Source organism: Rutidosis leptorrhynchoides, chromosome 4 (assembly GCF_046630445.1).
Source record: "Rutidosis leptorrhynchoides isolate AG116_Rl617_1_P2 chromosome 4, CSIRO_AGI_Rlap_v1, whole genome shotgun sequence".
Classification (NCBI taxonomy): Eukaryota; Viridiplantae; Streptophyta; class Magnoliopsida; order Asterales; family Asteraceae; genus Rutidosis; species Rutidosis leptorrhynchoides.
The window spans coordinates 527,096,840-527,119,000 of record NC_092336.1 but is presented as its reverse complement, the minus strand read 5'-3'; the positions used below and the strand labels follow the sequence as shown (position 1 = coordinate 527,119,000).

Here is a 22,161-nt window from a genome sequence, read left to right as displayed (position 1 = left end):
ATTGTTTTATCCATATTATCCAACGGTGATAAAACTTTATTTATCAACTCATATACATCATGAAAACATTTTTATTGTTAGTCATGACGACCTCACTCAAATTTCGGGACGAAATTTCTTTAACGGGTAGGTACTGTGATGACCCGGAAATTTCTGACCAAATTTAAATTTAATCTTTGTATGATTAAACGTTTCCGACACGATAAGCAAAGTCTGTAATGTTAAGTCACGAAAGTTTTGGAACTATATTCATATAATCAATTATTCTTTGATTGTTCTCTATGATTCATGAACAATATATATATATATAACTTAATGTGTATATATATATATATATATGATTTCAAGTTATTTAGTAAACGATATTAACATTTGATTATTGATTCGATTAATATTTAGATAAGTTAACTAAAACGTTTAAGATGAACCAGTAAAACACTAATTTGCTACAGTATTTTCGAATTGCTACAGTACCCGAAAAGCTACAGTGTTTTCGAAAATCACTATTTGCTACAGTAAAAAAACTTTGCTATAGTAACTTTGCTACAGTAAAACACTATTTCAAAATGAAAATGTATATATTATATATATATTAACAATTAGCGAGACGATGATTTATAGAAGTAAATGACCAAAACACTCGAAAGTTTAAGATATACTTTGAGTGGTATAGTTTATGGATAACTTAAGGCTATATTTTGACAAAGGTACGTGACACGAAACGTAAAATGCAAGTTTTCTAAATGTACGAAAGAACGTTCGAAAAACCAGAACCGGGTCCTAAGTCGAGTGAATACGTACGACTTATCGGAACTAAAATTACAAATCAACTATGCACGTAAATTTAATATAATATATAATTAATTATATAAATTATTATATATTATAAATATAATTAATAAATATGTCGACAAGTTACACGACAAAAGGAATTGTGAGCTGGAAACCCACCCCATGCGATCGCATGGGATATGGGCATTGCAGCCATGCGATCGCATGGCAGCCCAAACCTGGCCACAACTATAAAAGGCGATCGAATTCATTTCAGTGTGCACACCTTCTTCTTCTATTACTTCCTCCGTATAAATATAAATATATTATTATTATTATTATTATTATTATTATTATTATTATTATTATTATTATTATTATTATTAAGATTATTATTATTATTATTATTATTATTATTATTATTATTATTATTATTAAGATTAATATTATTATTTATCTTAATATTATTATTATTATTAGTAGTATTAGTATTAGATATAAAATACTACGACGAGGTTATGAGCGTGTCACTTTCAAAATGGTTTTCAAGCGGGATAGAGCTAAGGAAATTATGGGTTATTGCCAAGGAGGTTATGGGTAATGTTCGGGGGTATATTTGTAAATCAAACCTAGTGTTTATCATCTCCGTTGCGTCTACGTACTTTCCTACAATATTGAATCTCAATATTGATATGTAAGCACTCATATTTTATCTTTTATATATTAATTGTGTATCCATGTCTAGTGCTCGAGTATATATATTTATACATGCTTGTATGCTAAATTTCGTCGTTAAACAGTTTATGGTGAATCACGAATTAAATACATATGTTACTGGTAAAAGGCATATGATATGCATGTTTTTGGAAAGCTGGCGAAAAATCAATAACTTTTCATTTAGAAATCGTGTAATTTCGATGAACGAATCAAAAGATATGGTCAACTGAATTATGATTGATATTAATTGAAATTGCTTTTGAATATGCAATTAAGATTTAAACAACTTGTTTACGAGATTGATAAAATAGATTTTTGAATATTACCAACCAAGTAAATGACTCCTTATATAAGGTATGTCTCGTTTTGTTGAACTATTGTCAAAATTGACTTTTTGAAACGACTTTGGATAACTTTTGTATGTCGATCTCGAGCATTAGGATTGTGATACACTATGACCTGACCTATCTTGATAGACATTTATTGACCAACATATGTTCTCTAGGTTGAGATCTACGATTATTTGGTAATCCGAGTTTCGATCACATTTTGGTGAACGACTTTATATGCTGCTAAGGTGAGTTTCATATGCTCCCTTTTTAATTGCTTTTGCAATCTATATTTTTGGGCTGAGAATACATGCACTTTATTTTAAAAGCAATGGACACAAGTACATACTAAATTCTACACCGAGTTTGAACCAAAAATCCCTTAGCTTTAGTAACTAGTAACTGCCGGTTATAAGAATTGGTGGGCACGAGTAGTTATATATGGATCCATAGGGCTTGATATCCCCGTCCGAGCTAGAGCGCTAGCCTTTTAACGGATGTATGCTATTTGAGAAGCGTACACGTTGGTTTGCGTGTATTATTAAGATGATTATACAAAGGGTATAAAATATATATACGTTAAATTTAGTTACCAGGGTGCTCAATTTTGTAGAATATTTTGATAAACGTTTCTGGATGAAACAACTGAAATCTTGTGATCCACCTTTATATACAGATTATGCGAAACACTAAAACTATGAACTCACCAACCTTTGTGTTGACACTTGTTAGCATGTTTATTCTCAGGTTCCCTAGAAGTCTTCCGCTGTTTGCTTATATGTTAGAAAAGCTATGTGCATGGAGTCTTACATGGCATATTTATCAAGGAAACATTGCATTCACCAAATCATCACCATGTATCTTATTTTGACTGCATTGTCAATGGAAGTACTATTGTAAACTATTATTTACGGTGATTGTCTATATGTAGAAATCATCAGATGTCGAAAACCTTTGATTTAAATATTCATTTATGGTGTGCCTTTTCAAAAAAAGGCAATGTTTACAAAACGTATCATATAGAGGTCAAATACCTCGCAATGAAATCGATGAATGACGTATTCGTCCATATGGATTTGGAACGATCGTCACAATAATTTCCCTAATTACCGAAGAATCAAATCTTTTAGATTTCGAAGATTTACTTTTAAATCCCTTGAATTCTGGAAATCAATCGTGACTACGTCACCGGTTAAGACAAAACTTTATTTACTCATTTCGCTCGTTTGTGATAGCTTCACTCGTACTCTTTACAAAATCAAATTGTTTTATCTATATTACTCAATGATGATAAGACTCTAATTTTCAGCTCGTATGCGTTATGAACACATATTTATTGTCTACCATGACCATCCTAATCAAATTTCGGGACGAAATTTCTTTAACGGGTAGGTACTGTGACGACCCGGAAATTTCCGACCAAATTCAAACTTAATCTTAATATGATTTCGACACGATAAGAAAAGTTTGTTATGTTGAGTCTCAAAAATTTTGAACTATTTAATTAACCATCGACCGTTCTCGACGATTCATGAACCATTAATTGTAAATAAAAAATGTATATATATATATATATATATATATATATATATATATATATATATATATATAATTATACATGTAAATAATTATATATTATGAATTAAATATAATAAACTATTATGTGATTAGAAAGAAAACTTAAACTGGGTATTTAAACATGATTAAATTATGTAGTCGTAGAAATATATAAATATATATATATATATATATATATATATATATATATATATATATATATATATATATATATGATTGATATGCATAATTATTAATTGTATGTATATTATAATATATATAAGGTATAAGTAATAAATATTCATTATATGTTATATTATATAATCAATAAATAATACATAATTAATAATATGTAATATTAATGTATATTAAATTTAATTACAAGTTATAATATAAGTTGTTATTATTACTTTCATTAGTATTATTAACATTAATACTAAAATTAACATCAGTATTATAAATATTATTGTTTTTAATATGAGATTTGATACATGTAACTTGTTAAGATGTTAATTATTATTGTATTATTATTAAATATTATTATTATCAATATTATCATATTATTATTATTATAAAAATAATATGATTTATTATTATTTATAATATTATATATATATATATATATATATATATATATATATATATATATATATATATATATATATATATATATATATATATATATATATATATGTATATAATTTATAAATATTACATGTAACAAAATTTATAATATTTCATTTTATATGAGTATTTATATATTAATATTAATTTGTTATATTATTATTATTATTACTGTTATTAATTATTAATTAATAATATTATTATATTAAATACAATATATAGAAAGTAATATATGCGCAAGCAGAATCTGATTTCCTTATTTTTTTTTACTCTTTTGTTTCCTCTGCTCGTGACTCTATAGTCGATCCTCACCATCACAACCTAACAAATCGATCATAACATGATTGCTGCATCAATCATTCGATTACCTTCAGTATTATCAATCACTGCTGCTAATCGAAATCAAACCCAAATTAATTAAGAACCGATCGGTTTTTCTTTTCACAAGCTATTTTTAGTCAATAGCACAATCCCAAATCAATTATCAAAATCTAGAAATTCAAGAGTGTTAGAAATAATGTAATCGAACTATCTGCAGGTTTTCAACATTCAATTCGTCCGTTTGATTATGAATTTGGAAGTCAAAGTTAGAAATTAAAAAGTCAAAGTAATTGTTCTTCGTGAAATTCATGTTCGATGTAATGTTTCTGGTTTAATTGAAGATTTAGAAAGTTTTTAAGATGGATTTGCAACCTCTTTTATGTAGAAACTTGGATCTAAAACATTCTTAAATTCGAAATTGAAGATTGAGTGTTCATCGACGGTTTTGCTGCTGTTAAACTATTTTGTTTATTTAATTGATCAAGGTATCACAGATATACGTTTTCTTTTTCAATCTCATTTACAAGTTGTGTTCTTAGTTGCTGTTACGATCAATCATAAATTCTGACAGTTGAGTTTTGGTGTGAGGAAGAAGAAAGTAACAGAAGAGAATACGATTTTAAAACAATTGAAAGGGTATTAGATCAGGAAAAACGAAATGGAAGAGTGGTTAAGTGTGTTTGGGTGTGAGCGGGAGGTCACGGGTTCGAGTCCGGTTCAAGACAATATTTTTTTTTAAGCATCTTTTGAGGTACTTTTCATATCAAAATTTTACTATTATTATTATTGTTATTATTATTGGAATTATAATTATTATCCTTATTATTATTATGATTTTAATTATTATTATTAATATTAGTATTATAACTATTATTAATATTATTATTACTAATATTATAGTTACAATTATAACAATTATTATTCTTATTATAATTAAGTATTAGTAAGTATTATCTTCATGGATAGTATTATTATTAAGTATGATGATATGAAGGTTATTATTATGATTATCATTATTATTATTGATTATTGTTATTGTTACAAGTATTAGTATTATTATTATTACTAGTATTATAATCGGTAATATAATTATTATTATTATCATAGTTATCAGTATCATGACTATTACTATTATTATCATCATAAGTATTATAATTAATATTATTATTAGTATTACTAATATATGTATTATTATTATTAATAAAAATAAAAGGAGTAGGATTATTATTATTACTATTATTATTACTATTATCATCCTTAAAAGTATTAAAATCATCATTGATATTAAAATTATTTTTTTAATGATATTATTTTTATTAGTAATGTTAAGAATTCTAATCATTTTTACCATTATTAATATCATTTTAGCATTATTATACAAATCATCTTAATAAACATATAATACATATATATATAAATATATTTAATACTTATAACAAAACAAAAGTTTATATAAATGAATATATGAAGTATATATATATAAAAATGATATAACTAATAAATATATATATATATATATATATATATATATATATATATATATATATATATATATATATATATAACTAATATATATATATATATATATATATATATATATATATATATATATATATATATATATATATTCGATTTCAATTATGTGTGTTAATGTATATACAAATAATATAGGTTCGTGAATCCAAGGCCAACCCTGCATTGTTCACTTGTTCAATGTCGTCATATGTATTTTTACTACAAAATACAGTATTGTGAGTTTCATTTGCTCCCTTTTTAAATGCTTTTGCAATATATATTTTTGGGACTGAGAATACATGCGCTGCTTTTATAAATGTTTGACGAAATAGACACAAGTACTCAAAACTATATTCTATGGTTGGATTATCGAAATCGAATATCACCCCTTTAGCTTCGTAACCTAAGAATTAGGGAACAGTACCCCTAATTGACACGAATCCTAAAGATAGATCTATGGGCCTAACAAACCCCATATGAGGTACGGATGCTTTAGTACTTCGATTTTTATACAGACGAGAGGATTCTGTTATACAGACGAGAGGATTCTGTTTTGGGGATATTCTATATGCATCTTGTTAATGTCGGTTACCAGGTGTTCACCATATGAATGATTTTACCTTAATGCAGACGAGAGGATTCTGCTTGAGGATTATGTTTATAAATTTACCTTAATGCAGACGAGAGGATTCTGCTTGAGGATTATGTTTATGAAAAATTGAAAATCTTGTGGTCTATTAAATTATTGGAAATGATTGATTACGATAAACTAATGAACTCACCAACCTTTTGGTTGACACTTTAAAGCATGTTTATTCTCAGGTATGAAAGAAATCTTCCGCTGTGCATTTGCTCATTTTAGAGATATTACTTGGAGTCATTCATGACATATTTCAAAAGACGTTGCATTCGAGTCGCTGAGTTCATCAAGATTATTATTAAGTCAATTATAGTTGGATATATTATGAAATGGTATGCATACCGTCAACTTTCGATGTAATGAAAATTTATTTTTTAAAAACGAATGCAAAGTTTGTAAAATGTATCATATAGAGGTCAAGTACCTCGCGATGTAACCAAATGTAATGTATTCGTCCAGATGGATTTGGACGGGTCGCTTCACCGGATAGCACCTTAATCAACTTAAACCCACTCGTTGAAGACTCGATACACTCCGCTTTTGCAAAAGATGGTCGTTCAATATGGGAAGCGGGTAAATGGACGGCTTGTTATTCGATATGGAAGGCTTGGAATCAAATTGTATTCAAAAACAAATCGTGGTGCATTGAAAAAATTATGTCCGAGGTACAAACGTTAAGCTTCGGTTGGTATTCAAAACGCAAGAAAAAGCTTGGGTTAGAATGGCATCAATGGTGTTTGAACCCGAGTTTCTATGTAGCAAACAAAAATTCTAGAACGGGGATAGGTTAAGATGCTTAACGTTTTTAGTTTTCTTTTCATGTTTTCATCAATGTATCTTCATGTATATAGCCCGTGGCATTAGTCGATCGTAATTAACAGGTGATAAATTCCCTGCAACATTTAAAACTTATTGATCATACTTTAACGGGGATTCCTCTTTTTGAAAAAAGAGATCCGAACAATGATTGGGCGGTGGCCTCTTTAGATTAAAGTTGAGCATGCTTACAATATCATCATTATCATATTTAAATTTAATGAAATGACATGATGTTAGCATAAAATATGTATCAATTTCAACCCATGGGACCCAATGCAAGCATTATGCTTATTACTACTTTTAATCACTACTCACGGATTCTCATTTTGGAAGCAACATTTATGATTATTTAGTAATATGTATTTATGTTATTGAACGATTTAAGAGATTAATTTTAGAAAAAGAATGGTAAATGAAAACATTATTGGTGACACGGGTTGAACACTATTAAAAAGCTCGTGCAACTTTTCTTGGTAACATTCAATTATGTTAAAACCTTGGGGATCAAACCTTTCTAAGTTATGAAAACTAATCGGGCCAGCAATGATATGGTCCATTTGGTTGATCACAAGAAACAAAGCATTGCTCGAAAGAGAATTTACTTGTTCGTCAACGGTAGTCAAATGCATCAAGTTAAATGTGTTGTTTGTTTTTAAGATGTTTTTGTCTGAAGATCTGCGGACCATGTATGTAAAGAAGATGTGGTCTGAAGGTCTGTATGCTTAATGTAGCGACCCCGAAAAATCGTCAAGTGACGGCGTCGGCTACGTGGGTCCCATTACCTGATTATAAGTCTTTAAGATAACGTTTGACCAAAATATGTCGCCTTCATTTCAAAATAAAGATTGTTCCCAAAGTTTACAAGAATTGTTCAACCAATAGTTAAGTTACAACGTTATAATACGAATGAAATCTAGGCGACACGGTTTAAAGTAAAGTCAAAAGACGCTCCATGAAATGCACATATACTCGACATCCAATGCAAGTATCAAATAATGAGCGGAAGCATGTATCATGTATCGTGCAAGACCTGAGAAAAACATAGAAATCTGTCAACGAAAACGTTGGTGAAATCATAGGTTTAAGTAAGTAAGTACAAGTGAACCACAAGATTTGCATCAATGAAATAATAGTAATACATTCCAAAAGTTTGTTTCACGAGCACCCAATTATCAAAGCTTAACATTCCTTCCATTGTATACCCCATCACTTAGTGCTAGAACAAACACTGATTCTCGAAAATATATTTCATCCGTAGACGGTAGCGAACCGTCAAGGATGAGGGTTGTCAACCCATATGGCCATATAACATAAGTTCTTGCTTACACCCGGCAAGTGTAACTAATGATAATCGAATTGAGGATTTTGTTCTAAACTCGTATGTAGAATGTTTGTTTTCCCGTTCTTGTGTTCACTTAGTTCAAAAGAATCGTTTATGTTTTCTCATCCCAATATAAGTTCAAAAAGAGTAAAAGTGGGACTATGATCTCACCTTTGATTGCACGAGTATAAATGTACTTCACAAAGTAAACGTGTGCATGAATGTTGCTTAGCCTTGACCTAAACAAATAAGTTGTATCAATTAACCGGTTACGACACAAGGTCGGGTGAAATGTGTTCAATTAGTCCTATGGCTCAATACGACTTGAATAGTATAGCATGTGAATCACGTTGTCAAGTTTCATGCAAGAATCACGTACAAAAGCATGTTAGAACGATTGTATAAAAGTTTGGTTAAGTTTGACTAAAAGTCAAACTTTGGTCGGTCAAAGTCAACGAAAGTCAACACGTTCGGGTCGGGTTCCGAACTATTTTTCTGAGATTTTTATTCATATATAAGCATGTTAGAACAAGTCTCATGTGAATCGGAAGTCTAAAACATGGCAAACATTTCACGTGAAACGGACATTGGAGACAGAAGCTGGGCACGGCTTATGCCGCGCCGCGGCCAGGCCTGTCGCGCCGCGACAATGGCCGTGGCCTGGTCCCAGGCCTGTTTCACTTGTTCAAGACTTGGTCAATTTTCAAACAAACGCAAAACTCAAACCGTAAACAACTGGAAGACGTATCTTATACCGTTGGAAAGCTCTTTTGACAAGGAACACAACTAAACATGTTTCACCAAACAAAAACATCATTTATAATAGCCGAAAACTCATCAAGTGAACATTTAAAGTCCATTTTCAAAGTTTCAAGCTCTCAAAATGCATTTTAAGTCTCGGGAATCCAATTCACACATGTGATATGCCGTTTTGAAGGTAATGAAACATACATTACAACTACACACTTACAATTTACATTTCATGGCATTCAAGCATCAAAAAGTTCGTCTCAAGAACGATCAAACCCTAATCAAAGATCACAAAATCAAAAATCATGTTTTTGAAGTTTCCTTAATCAACCTACATATCAATATGAAGCTAGTGGCACTAGTAACACAATTAAAACATGAACTTTAACAATATAACAACATTAACTCATCCAAAATCGAAGATTAAGCACACCCATTTTCAAGTTCATGCTAGTTACTCCAAAACAACAAATCGAGCAAACAAAACATATATTCATGTTAGACTTGAGCCATAGACACTAATTAACAACTTATAAATCAAAAACATCAAGAACACAAAATCTAGTGATTTTAGAAAGTTACCCAAATGAGATGAAATTGGTACCAAAATGTAGAGGATGAAGAGAGGATCACGAAAATGTAATTTGTTTTGATGTTTGCCTCTTGATCCGGATTTAGATGATGATTTCTTGTTTGAGTTCTTGAGAGAAAATGGAAGTATGAAAGAGAAGAGAAAGAGAGAAATGAGAGGAGGAGGTTGAAGGTTTGACTAGTTGACCTAGTCAAATCTTTGGCCTCTTTGCAAGTTTAGTCCCTCTAGTTCGGGTGCGGGTGCGTGAATTAACCAAACGAATATTTTAAAAACGCTCGAGTGACCGAGAGATGTTATAATTAAATAACGGAAATATTAGGACGTTAGTCAACGAAAAGTACGAATTTAAATAACGAAAGGTATTATTTTAAAAGAAAAAGACGGTGTTAAAATAAATTTAACGGAAAAACGCGGGATGTTACATTACCTACACCTTAAAAGAAATTTCGTCCCGAAATTTAGTTGGAAGTAATGGTCGATGTCTCTTACTCGAGACCTTGTGTTGCCCAAACTACGAATAAGTGAAGATACGTCCTTGGGCATTTCCACGAATCTGGATAGTCGGGGTGTTACGTAGTATTAAGGTTTGGTTTCACGATCCACAAATCCAACCGGTTTTTCTATAAAGAGGAGTTTGTCATCAATAGTAAATTTTCCTAGGAGAGTAGCACGTTCCTGTTCCGCAGGACACGTCTCTAAGTTTGTTACGTGGAACGTAGGGTAAACGGAAACTTAATTGAGTCAGAAGTTCTAAAAGGTAGGAGCGGTTCCAATACGCCCCAAGGTTTCATAAAGTTCAATATTGCGGATATATCCTTTTCTCGATTTCCCAAAATGAATTACACCCTTCCAAGGTGCGGTTTCTCAATATTACACTGTTACACACAGGGATTTTGTGAGGTTTTCATCTAAGTTTGGTATAACTCTTCTGGCGACAATGGGTTGCCTCGAGCCCTTCTCGGACTTGAACGATCTCAATTGTTGTTTCTTGATGGAGTTCAGATTTCGGTGGTTGATGCTTTGGTTAAATGAACAGGGGTATGACATTAGCGGTCATATGGGGTTTCGGAAAGTGCGTGTGAACACACGAGTGGTAACTACTGTTGTAAGAGTGATCTACTAAAGGTGACAATACGAGTTTGTGACATGTCTTTCCAAGACATAAATCGTTCATTTTATCGGTTCGTCGGTTTGTGGGTGGTACGCGGTACTCATGTCTAAGCGGGTCTCCAAGATTTCTAGAAGTGAAGCGAGTATTTCGATACGGGATAATTGACAAAGATACACCGTGTTGGAATAGAATCTCTTAAGATACGTTTGAACAAGTTAGTTAGGGTTCGAAAAATGTTCGTTAGGACTATTCACCCTCGTGGTGAATACTTATGTAATATGAGGAGTTTCTCTATCCATGGAGAAATGTTACAAGGAGTTTCTTTAAACGGAAATGCGAACGGTAAAGATAGTAGTGAAATGAGGACTTAGAATAGGATGAGTTTACATCTCGAGGTTGCCATAACGTGCCTCTAGTTGTCAAAAGTTGAAGTCTGAAAGAGAAACGAGGTAGTACACGTAGTTGTATAGTTCGGGGTTGAATAATAGTTGACCGATTATCAGAAACACAAGGGCGTTAAGTCAAAGAAAAGTGAAGTATCGTTGGATTGTGTGTTATCTTAAATTTCAGTAATATCAGACGGTGACGGTGAAATAACAGAGGTAGGTAGTGTGGTACGGGATGACGAGAAAATTGATCGGGTCCGCAATTTAGTATTTGAATTCTTCGTGCAAAATAACGAATTTCCGTTCCGTTGATTTCGAGTCGAGGGAGTATGCCTTTCGGCGTCCAACTAGAAATATTTCCATATTTGAGTCCCATCTGGTGTTGTACGAATTTAGCTAGAAATGTTGATGTGAAGAATCACGCTCAAGGTTCGAACACGGAGAGGTTTAAAGTTTTCCCTTAGTGAGTTAACGAGTTTAAAAGTCGGGTAACACGAGAAAAGTCAGAAATGAATCTTTGGTAATAACAGACGAGATCTAAGATTTTTTTTTTTTTTTTTTTTTTTTTTTTTTTACGAATACAAGTCCGAGTTGGTAGAGTTTCCTGATTACATGTGGCTTGATTTCGAGATTGATTGTAATGCCTTGACCATTAACATCATGGTCTAGAAAATTGGACTTCGTTCAACAGAAATTCTCACTCGGAGAATTTGGTATAGAGTTGCTCTTTTCTCAAAAGTTCGAGCGTAAGATGGTGATGTTGTTCGTTTTCCTTCTTTACTTAAATAAGTTAAGATGTCATCCATAAATACGATAACAGATTTGTCTAGATAAGTTTGCATACGTGGTTTAGGAGGTTTATGGATACGGACGAGCCTTGGATAAATCGAATGGTACTAAGAGAGATTTACAACTAACGTTGCGAGTTCGGAAAAGACTCAGGAGACATCGTCTCCCTTAACCCCCAATTGATGATAACCGGAACGGAGGTCGATTTGGAAACTACGGGATTCGTGCAAATAATCATGAGGTCATGGATGCGAGGGAGAGGGTATCGGTTTCCAACCGAAAATTTCTTTGTTCACAATAATCTATACATAAATGTAGGGCAACAATTTCTCCTTAATGAATAGGTTTTGAGCTCCTTAGTTCTATAGGTGTCAAGTCATAATTCTTAACGTATATCCTCTGATAAAATTTATAGGCACACAATATTTTCCGTCGGTCACTTAAATCGTCTAAGTAGTATCTGGGGGAAAGAGGTGGAATATAAAGAGCACGAGTCAAATCCTTGGTTATAAAACGTCTAACGGTACTCGAATCGAATAAGTATGAAATATACGGTTTGTTGTGAAGAAACGTACCCGTGACTAGTCCATCATCGTCTCGGGCATCCTAGGTGTCGATGTTGTAAGTTCAACGGCGTGCGTTGGTTTTTTTTTTTTTTTTTTTTTTTTTTTTTTGCTTTATTCTTTGGGCATTCATTCCTAAAATGACCCGATTGGCCACATTTGTAGCAAATACTCGACTTTGGTGTGTCGGGCCCCTTTTGAGTGACGGGGGCGGTACTTCCACAATACTTGGCAATATGACCACTACCTTGGCACCGATGGCAAATTAGCTTGCCACATTCACCAAAATGATGCTTGTGGCATTTGTTGCAAAAAGGTAGTTTTCCGGCATAGCCTTTCTTGTCGTTGGAGGTAAAAGGCTTCTTGGCGGGGTTGTTGTTATTGTTGTGGTTGCTTGATTGAGAGGCTTCCCATGTTCTTTTGTTGTTACTCGGGTGGTTCTCGACCATTGGTGCCGGTGCTTCCATTTCATTCACCGTTTCTAAGGCTTGGCGGGCCATTGTTAAAGTCTCTTGTAGGTTAGTGGGTTGAGATGTCATTACCTTGTGTTGAATGCTCTTAGGGAGGCCATCCATGTAAAGTTCGACTCTTAGGGATTCGGGAGTCATGAGATTTGGACACATCGAGACTAGTTCGGTAAACCGTTGATTATAAGCTTCGAGGTCATTTCCGACCGTTTTTAAATTCCTTAGACCCTGTTCGAGCCTTCGAGTCTCGTCGCGCGGGAAGTATTCGGTGATCATTCTTTCTTAATTCGGTCCAAGAGAGTGTGTGGGCTTCATCGCTTCCCACTAATTGTACATACGTGTTCCACCATGAGAGAGCAATACCGGTGAAAGTGAGGGTGGAAAACTTGACCTTGTCTAGGTCTCGACAACCGCTTGTGTCAAAGACGGTCTCCATTTGTTCAAACCATCGGGTGAGAGTAACCGGTCCCCCGGTTCCATCGAAAGTGGGAGGATTGTACTTCATGAAGTTCTTGTAGGAGCAACCTTCGATTGAATTACCGGCTCCATGATTGTTGTTGTTAGAAAAGTGATTGGCCACGGCCGTACCCACGGCGGTGGTTATCATTCGTTGAAGAGCTTGTTCTAGAGTTTCGAGAGGAGTGTTGTGTTGACCTTGGTGAGCCATTGTTCCTTCATGAGACAAGAATATCGTTGGTTAGTATTTTCAACAATACTAACCGTGGCATGGAATAAGGATAGAGAGAAAATTTTCCTTGACTCGCCTTAAATTCTCTATGTCATAATGTCGGAACGTCCATGTGAATCACCGTAATATAATCCCGGAAATTATATTACCCTGATTCTCATGTGCATTTAACATTACTTCATAAAGTCAAGGTGGCGCATCAACAAAATTTATCAACGTAAGATCAAGATCGAATACGAGTTAGATATGATAGAAGAGTTCGAGTATAAATGCACAATTAGTCAAATAATTCCTACTTCAGTCTATATGCCGGTTGTAGTCTAGATTCACCTATGTACCCTATGACTCGGGGTGGACACAAATGAACTCTAAATCCCTACAACCAAGCCTCTGATACCACCTGTAGCGATAGATGGGGTAGAAACCCACCCAGTGCCTTTCCAGCTAACCGCTTGGTGACCACTGAGTGTACCTCAGACACTGATTTTACGGCCCGCATTTCTGCCAAACTGCCAACCCTCAAATTCCAAGGGATCGCAAGGGGTAAGAGCCAATGCTTCGTCACAGGTAACACTGTGAGAACCCCCTCTACGATTAACCCGCCAAAAAGCATAGTCCGTATGAGTGCCCGGCCTGACAGCCGGCGCGCGTGACTACCTTTACGGCTAAGGTTAAACTAGCTCTGATACCACCTGTAGCGACCCCGACAAATCGTCAAGTGACGGCGTCGGCTACGTGGGTCCCATTACCTGATTATAAGTCTTTAAGATAACGTTTGACCAAAATATGTCGCCTTCATTTCAAAATAAAGATTGTTCCCAAAGTTTACAAGAATTGTTCAACCAATAGTTAAGTTACAACGTTATAATACGAATGAAATCTAGGCGACACGGTTTAAAGTAAAGTCAAAAGACGCTCCATGAAATGCACATATACTCGACATCCAATGCAAGTATCAAATAATGAGCGGAAGCATGTATCATGTATCGTGCAAGACCTGAGAAAAACATAGAAATCTGTCAACGAAAACGTTGGTGAAATCATAGGTTTAAGTAAGTAAGTACAAGTGAACCACAAGATTTGCATCAATGAAATAATAGTAATACATTCCAAAAGTTTGTTTCACGAGCACCCAATTATCAAAGCTTAACATTCCTTCCATTGTATACCCCATCACTTAGTGCTAGAACAAACACTGATTCTCGAAAATATATTTCATCCGTAGACGGTAGCGAACCGTCAAGGATGAGGGTTGTCAACCCATATGGCCATATAACATAAGTTCTCGCTTACACCCGGCAAGTGTAACTAATGATAATCGAATTGAGGATTTTGTTCTAAACTCGTATGTAGAATGTTTGTTTTCCCGTTCTTGTGTTCACTTAGTTCAAAAGAATCGTTTATGTTTTCTCATCCCAATATAAGTTCAAAAAGAGTAAAAGTGGGACTATGATCTCACCTTTGATTGCACGAGTATAAATGTACTTCACAAAGTAAACGTGTGCATGAATGTTGCTTAGCCTTGACCTAAACAAATAAGTTGTATCAATTAACCGGTTACGACACAAGGTCGGGTGAAATGTGTTCAATTAGTCCTATGGCTCAATACGACTTGAATAGTATAGCATGTGAATCACGTTGTCAAGTTTCATGCAAGAATCACGTACAAAAGCATGTTAGAACGATTGTATAAAAGTTTGGTTAAGTTTGACTAAAAGTCAAACTTTGGTCGGTCAAAGTCAACGAAAGTCAACACGTTCGGGTCGGGTTCCGAACTATTTTTCTGAGATTTTTATTCATATATAAGCATGTTAGAACAAGTCTCATGTGAATCGGAAGTCTAAAACATGGCAAACATTTCACGTGAAACGGACATTGGAGACAGAAGCTGGGCACGGCTTATGCCGCGCCGCGGCCAGGCCTGTCGCGCCGCGACAATGGCCGTGGCCTGGTCCCAGGCCTGTTTCACTTGTTCAAGACTTGGTCAATTTTCAAACAAACGCAAAACTCAAACCGTAAACAACTGGAAGACGTATCTTATACCGTTGGAAAGCTCTTTTGACAAGGAACACAACTAAACATGTTTCACCAAACAAAAACATCATTTATAATAGCCGAAAACTCATCAAGTGAACATTTAAAGTCCATTTTCAAAGTTTCAAGCTCTCAAAATGCATTTTAAGTCTCGGGAATCCAATTCACACATGTGATATGCCGTTTTGAAGGTAATGAAACATACATTACAACTACACACTTACAATTTACATTTCATGGCATTCAAGCATCAAAAAGTTCATCTCAAGAACGATCAAACCCTAATCAAAGATCACAAAATCAAAAATCATGTTTTTGAAGTTTCCTTAATCAACCTACATATCAATATGAAGCTAGTGGCACTAGTAACACAATTAAAACATGAACTTTAACAATATAACAACATTAACTCATCCAAAATCGAAGATTAAGCACACCCATTTTCAAGTTCATGCTAGTTACTCCAAAACAACAAATCGAGCAAACAAAACATATATTCATGTTAGACTTGAGCCATAGACACTAATTAACAACTTATAAATCAAAAACATCAAGAACACAAAATCTAGTGATTTTAGAAAGTTACCCAAATGAGATGAAATTGGTACCAAAATGTAGAGGATGAAGAGAGGATCACGAAAATGTAATTTGTTTTGATGTTTGCCTCTTGATCCGGATTTAGATGATGATTTCTTGTTTGAGTTCTTGAGAGAAAATGGAAGTATGAAAGAGAAGAGAAAGAGAGAAATGAGAGGAGGAGGTTGAAGGTTTGACTAGTTGACCTAGTCAAATCTTTGGCCTCTTTGCAAGTTTAGTCCCTCTAGTTCGGGTGCGGGTGCGTGAATTAACCAAACGAATATTTTAAAAACGCTCGAGTGACCGAGAGATGTTATAATTAAATAACGGAAATATTAGGACGTTAGTCAACGAAAAGTACGAATTTAAATAACGAAAGGTATTATTTTAAAAGAAAAAGACGGTGTTAAAATAAATTTAACGGAAAAACGCGGGATGTTACACTTAATAATGAAGACTGTTTGTTTTTAGGTCTGCAACATAACTTAATTCTGTCTCCAGCACTTAGAAGCACATTTCTAAGTATGCGAGGCTGCAAACATAATAACTTAATAAGACATAATTTATCTTATGTCTTCTGTCTGCAGTAAAAACGTCTGCGGGCGCATAGACATAAGGCATAATAAGGTCTGCAGAGAGGAAAACAAACAACACCACTTTTTATTGGACGACTTCCTCAAAGCTATGTTCGTCTCACCAATATTATACTTGGTACAACAATCCATGGTTTCTTACTTGAGTCTTTCTTAGTGGCTTTAGTTTTCGATGTAGCTAGTCGTTTCTGTTTTGCATACTGCTTAAATTCACAATTGTATAGTGACGTACATTGGTCTTCACAACAATTATATGGTCCATTACAGTTTTTTGTTTTTTTGTTTTTTTTTAAAGGCAAGTTGTCGATATCACCCGGAGGGAACTTAACCACCTTCGCGATCATTTGCCACGCACACATGCACTTTCGAGAGGAAATCCAAATCGCATTGCAGAAATCCGATCATTATATCTATTGTACGTGTCATTATTTTATGAAAAATGTCATGAATAGTTTATATGTAGAAGACATCGATTCACCCCCTATTATCGCATTCGAGCTCCATGTCACCAAACATTACAAACCTGGTGACTAAGAGATAGTGTACAAATCATCACCAGTAATTTTAATTAATTTCCAACATAACCCGCGCGGTGATGGAATATTTAGTTAAGCTCATCCGTTTGAGACTATATTAGATGATCTAATCTTAATTTTTCATAATCAGCTCATATTTGACGACACGGTTAACATTCAATTAATGAAGCACAATAATATCAATAACTATAAGTATTGCTATATAAGCTTAAAACATAGGCGTCAAGTTATATTAAGTAGCAATACAAATGAGTTCATCATTCTGAAGTCACTGTCCGTACATAAACTATTTATATTTTTTTCAAACAGAAAGAGAACAACAAGTTAATACATAAAAGACATACATTTAACCCATCACCAAAGCAACACAAATAACAAGTAGTACATAATGCATGAGAAGTAGTACTCTAGCACTTAGGAATAGGAACACCACAAGTTGTTGCCACCTTTTTGGCATTAGGAGATGAAACATAAGCTTTTAGGTTTGGGTTTTTCATGTAGTTGCATAGACATGGTTTCTGCTCTCTTATCTTTGTGCAACATTGCTTTGATGGTGCTGATGATGACGAGATGGCGGCTGCACATGGCGCGAGCTGCGTCACTTGACATGTCACCGCAGTGGCCACCTGTGGTCCGGACAAGATCATCACCAAGATCGCCACGGTGCATAAAACGATGTATGCTATGGACTTCATATTTCACTACTCTGGTTTGTGTTTTGTTTTTAGAAAAGGTTGCTTTGGGTAGCTAGGTACCTCAGCTCTTGCATGAATTTATAGACGAATGTATAATGGGGGTAGAAAAGGTACCCCTTAATTTTACTTACTTTTTCATATATTGTTTTAAAAATATTCCATAATAAATCATAACTCCTTTTAAAAATACCGCCGGATAAACAAATTCGGGACACGCCCCACTTCCACACCATGAAAATGAAGACTTTCGACACCTTAAACTGAGCTACAATCCAATCGTTGTTACTCGCTTGGGACCAATCCAACTCTCTTTGTTTCTGGCATTTATCTCACTAGACTGTGAGATACCGGGTCGGAGTCCGACCCGACTCTATAAACCCCATCACCCAAGCGATCCATCCATATAAGATACCATCTACTCGGTCTATCTTTCCAACAAAGAATAGACAATTTGGTAGATCAAACACGTGGACACTACTATTAAGGTACTCGTGAGAGAACACCACCACATCCTCAATCTTCCACTTTATCGCTTTCTCATTCACCGTTGGAACAGTACTGACCACATACGTGCGCATGAATTCAGACAAACCCAATTCTTCAACCCGAGTCAACTTCCACTATACAGATTCCGTAATACTAGTGACTCCTACAAGAATAACCTGTTCCTTTTCTCCGGTCAGTTGCAACATACATCTTCTCCGATCAGTTGCAACATAGTTGCCATTGCAGGTGATCTAACCGAAGTCTTGAAATCTCTAGTGTTTCCAAATTGACCAACTTATTTAGTAGCTTCATGTGACGATCGCTCCAAATCCATATGGACAATACGTCATTCATTGATTTCATTGCGAGGTATTTGACCTCTATATGATACGTTTTGTAAACATTGCATTCTTTTGAAAAGGCACACCATAAATGAATATTTAAATCAAAGGTTTTCGACATCTGATAATTTCTACATATAGACAATCACTGTAAATAATAGTTTACAATAGTACTTCCGTTGACAATGCAGTCAAAATAAGATACATGGTGATGATTTGGTGAATGCAACGTTTCCTTGAAAAATATGCCATGTATGACTCCATGCACATAGCTTGTCTAACATATAAGCAAACAGCGGAAGACTTCTAGGGAACCCGAGAATAAACATGCTAACAAGTGTCAACACAAAGGTTGGTGAGTTCATAGTTTTAGTGTTTCGCATAATCTGTATATAAAAGTGGATCACAAGATTTCAGTTGTTTCATCCAGAAACGTTTATCAATAGATTATATAAAAGTGGATCACAAGATTTCAGTTGTTTCATCCAGAAACATTTATCAATAGATTCTACATAACAGAGCACCCTCGTAACTAAACTTTAACGTTATAATGATAAATACCCCATTCGTTTTTGTGACGACCCGGAAATTTCCGACCAAATTTAAACTTTAATCTTTATATTATTCCGACAAGATAAGCAAAGTTTGTTAAGTTAAATCTCAAGAATTTTAAACTGTGTTCATACATTCATTATAACCTCGACCAAATTCTGACGATTCACGAACCGTTATATATAAATAGATATGTATATGTATATATATATATATTATAACTTGAGAATATTAATAAAGTATTAAACGTATGATACTTTACACGAACGTATTTGTTTCAATATGATTTTCGACCAAATTAAAAAATATATATATTAAATGATTGAATTATCAGAAACATTGAATTATGATTACAAGTCTCTGTTGAGAGGTCCACTATGATTTGAGAAAATCTATTCCTCTTAACGATATTCAGAATAATTTGTAAAGCTATTTATAAATAAAAACAAAAAGTGTCATTTACGAAAGTTAGACAAAAGTTAGTGGAGAATTGGTTTCCATAATATTCTATTAATCTATTTTCCAACGTACAAAGACGTTTTCAGTTTAAAAAGAACTTTATTATTAAAACGTATATAACTTTTATAAACATCTAGAATCACTTTTGACGACTCATTACTTAACCAGTATAATAAATATAACGATATTTATATTTTATTTCATTAAATATATATACGATTTAAATTAATATTATATATATTTATACGCGTATTATACATACATAGTTTTTATACTTTTACTATACTTTAACTTTACCTTTACTTTACTTGTACTTTACTTTAACTTTAATAATTCACTTTAATAATTCATACTTTAATAATTCACTTTAATAATTCATACTTTAATAATTCACTTTAATAATTTATACTTTAATAATTCACTTTAATAATTCACTTTAATAATTCAAAAATCTATTATAAATAGAATTCAATAGGTTTCATTATTTCATAGAAACTTGAAAATATATTTCTCTAAACACTCTCAATCGATTTATATATATATATATATATATATATATATATATATATATATATATATATATATATATATATATATATATATTTGCTCTGTATTATTTCAAGATATTATTAGTATACATAAAATATTACGACGGAGTGCTGTCCGAGTGATTTCAAAATAGTTTTTTTGAATGAGTCGAAGCTAAGGAAATTATGGGTTATAGCTATGGAGGTGATGGGTATGGTTCATGGGTATGCTCGTGAGGTCAATCTAGTGTTTATCATCTCCGTTGCGTCTACGTACTTTCCTGCAATATTGAATCTCAATATTGATACGTTCGTGAATCCGGGGCCAACCTTGCACTTGTTAAATGACGTTATATGTATTTTTACTACGAAATACAGTATTGTGAGTTTCATTTGCTCCCTTTTATATATATTTTTGGGACTGAGAATACATGCGCTGTTTTTATAAATGTTTTACGAAATAGGCACAAGTACTAAAACTAATTCTATGTGGGTTTAAACCAGAAATATACCCTTAGCTTGATAACATTAAACTACTTGTCTATGTACGGTAGGCGCGAATCCTAAAGATAGATCTATTGGGCCTGACAAACCTCATCCTGACTATGGGATGCTTTAGTACTTCGAGGTTATTTTAAACACACCTGATCTGGTGTACTTCAGAGGGTAAAACATGAATGTTAAGGCTTGTTACCGGGTGCCTACAACTTATAGAATACTTTTATACACTTGCGAGTGTACATATATTTATAAACGGAAATCTTGTGGTCTGTTAATATATTGAAATGATTGTTATGATAAACCTATGAACTCACCAACCTTTTGGTTGATACTTTAAAGCATGTTTATTCTCAGGTATTAAAGAAATCTTCCGCTGTGCATTAGCTCATTTTAAGGATATTACTTGGAGTCATTCATGGCATATTTTGAAAGACGTTGCATTCGAGTCATTGAGTTCATCAAGATTATTATTAAGCCAATTATAGTTGGATGTATTATGAAATGGTATGCATGCCGTCAACTTTCGTTGTAAAGAAAGTTTGTCTTTTAAAAACGAATGCAATGTTTGTAAAATGTATCATATAGAGGTCAAATACCTCGCGATGTAATCAACTATTATGAATCGTTTATAATGTATATGAACGGGTCCTTTCAGTTTTGATACACGCAAACCAACGTGTCCTAAACTCAAATAACATACGTCCGTTAAAAGGCTAGCGCTCTAGCTCGGACGGGGATGTCAAGCCCTATGGATCCATATACAATTATTCGCGCCCACCAGTCCATATCCTATGTACAGGCAGCTACTAGTTACCAAAGCTAAGGGATTTTCGATTTAACTCAGTGTAGAATTTAGTATGTACTTGTATCCATTATGTTTAAAATAAAGTGCATGTATTCT

General features: G+C 33.6%; 1 protein-coding gene across 1 annotated transcript; it reads right to left on the bottom strand.

Moving 5' to 3' along the window:
* Positions 1 to 18,106: 18,106 nt before the first annotated feature.
* Positions 18,107 to 18,394, bottom strand: LOC139845204 (non-specific lipid-transfer protein 2). Its single transcript, XM_071835446.1, has one exon. The coding sequence runs from the start codon at positions 18,392 to 18,394 to the stop codon at positions 18,107 to 18,109; it is 288 nt and encodes a 95-aa protein (XP_071691547.1).
* Between the last annotated feature and the right edge of the window lie 3,767 nt (positions 18,395 to 22,161).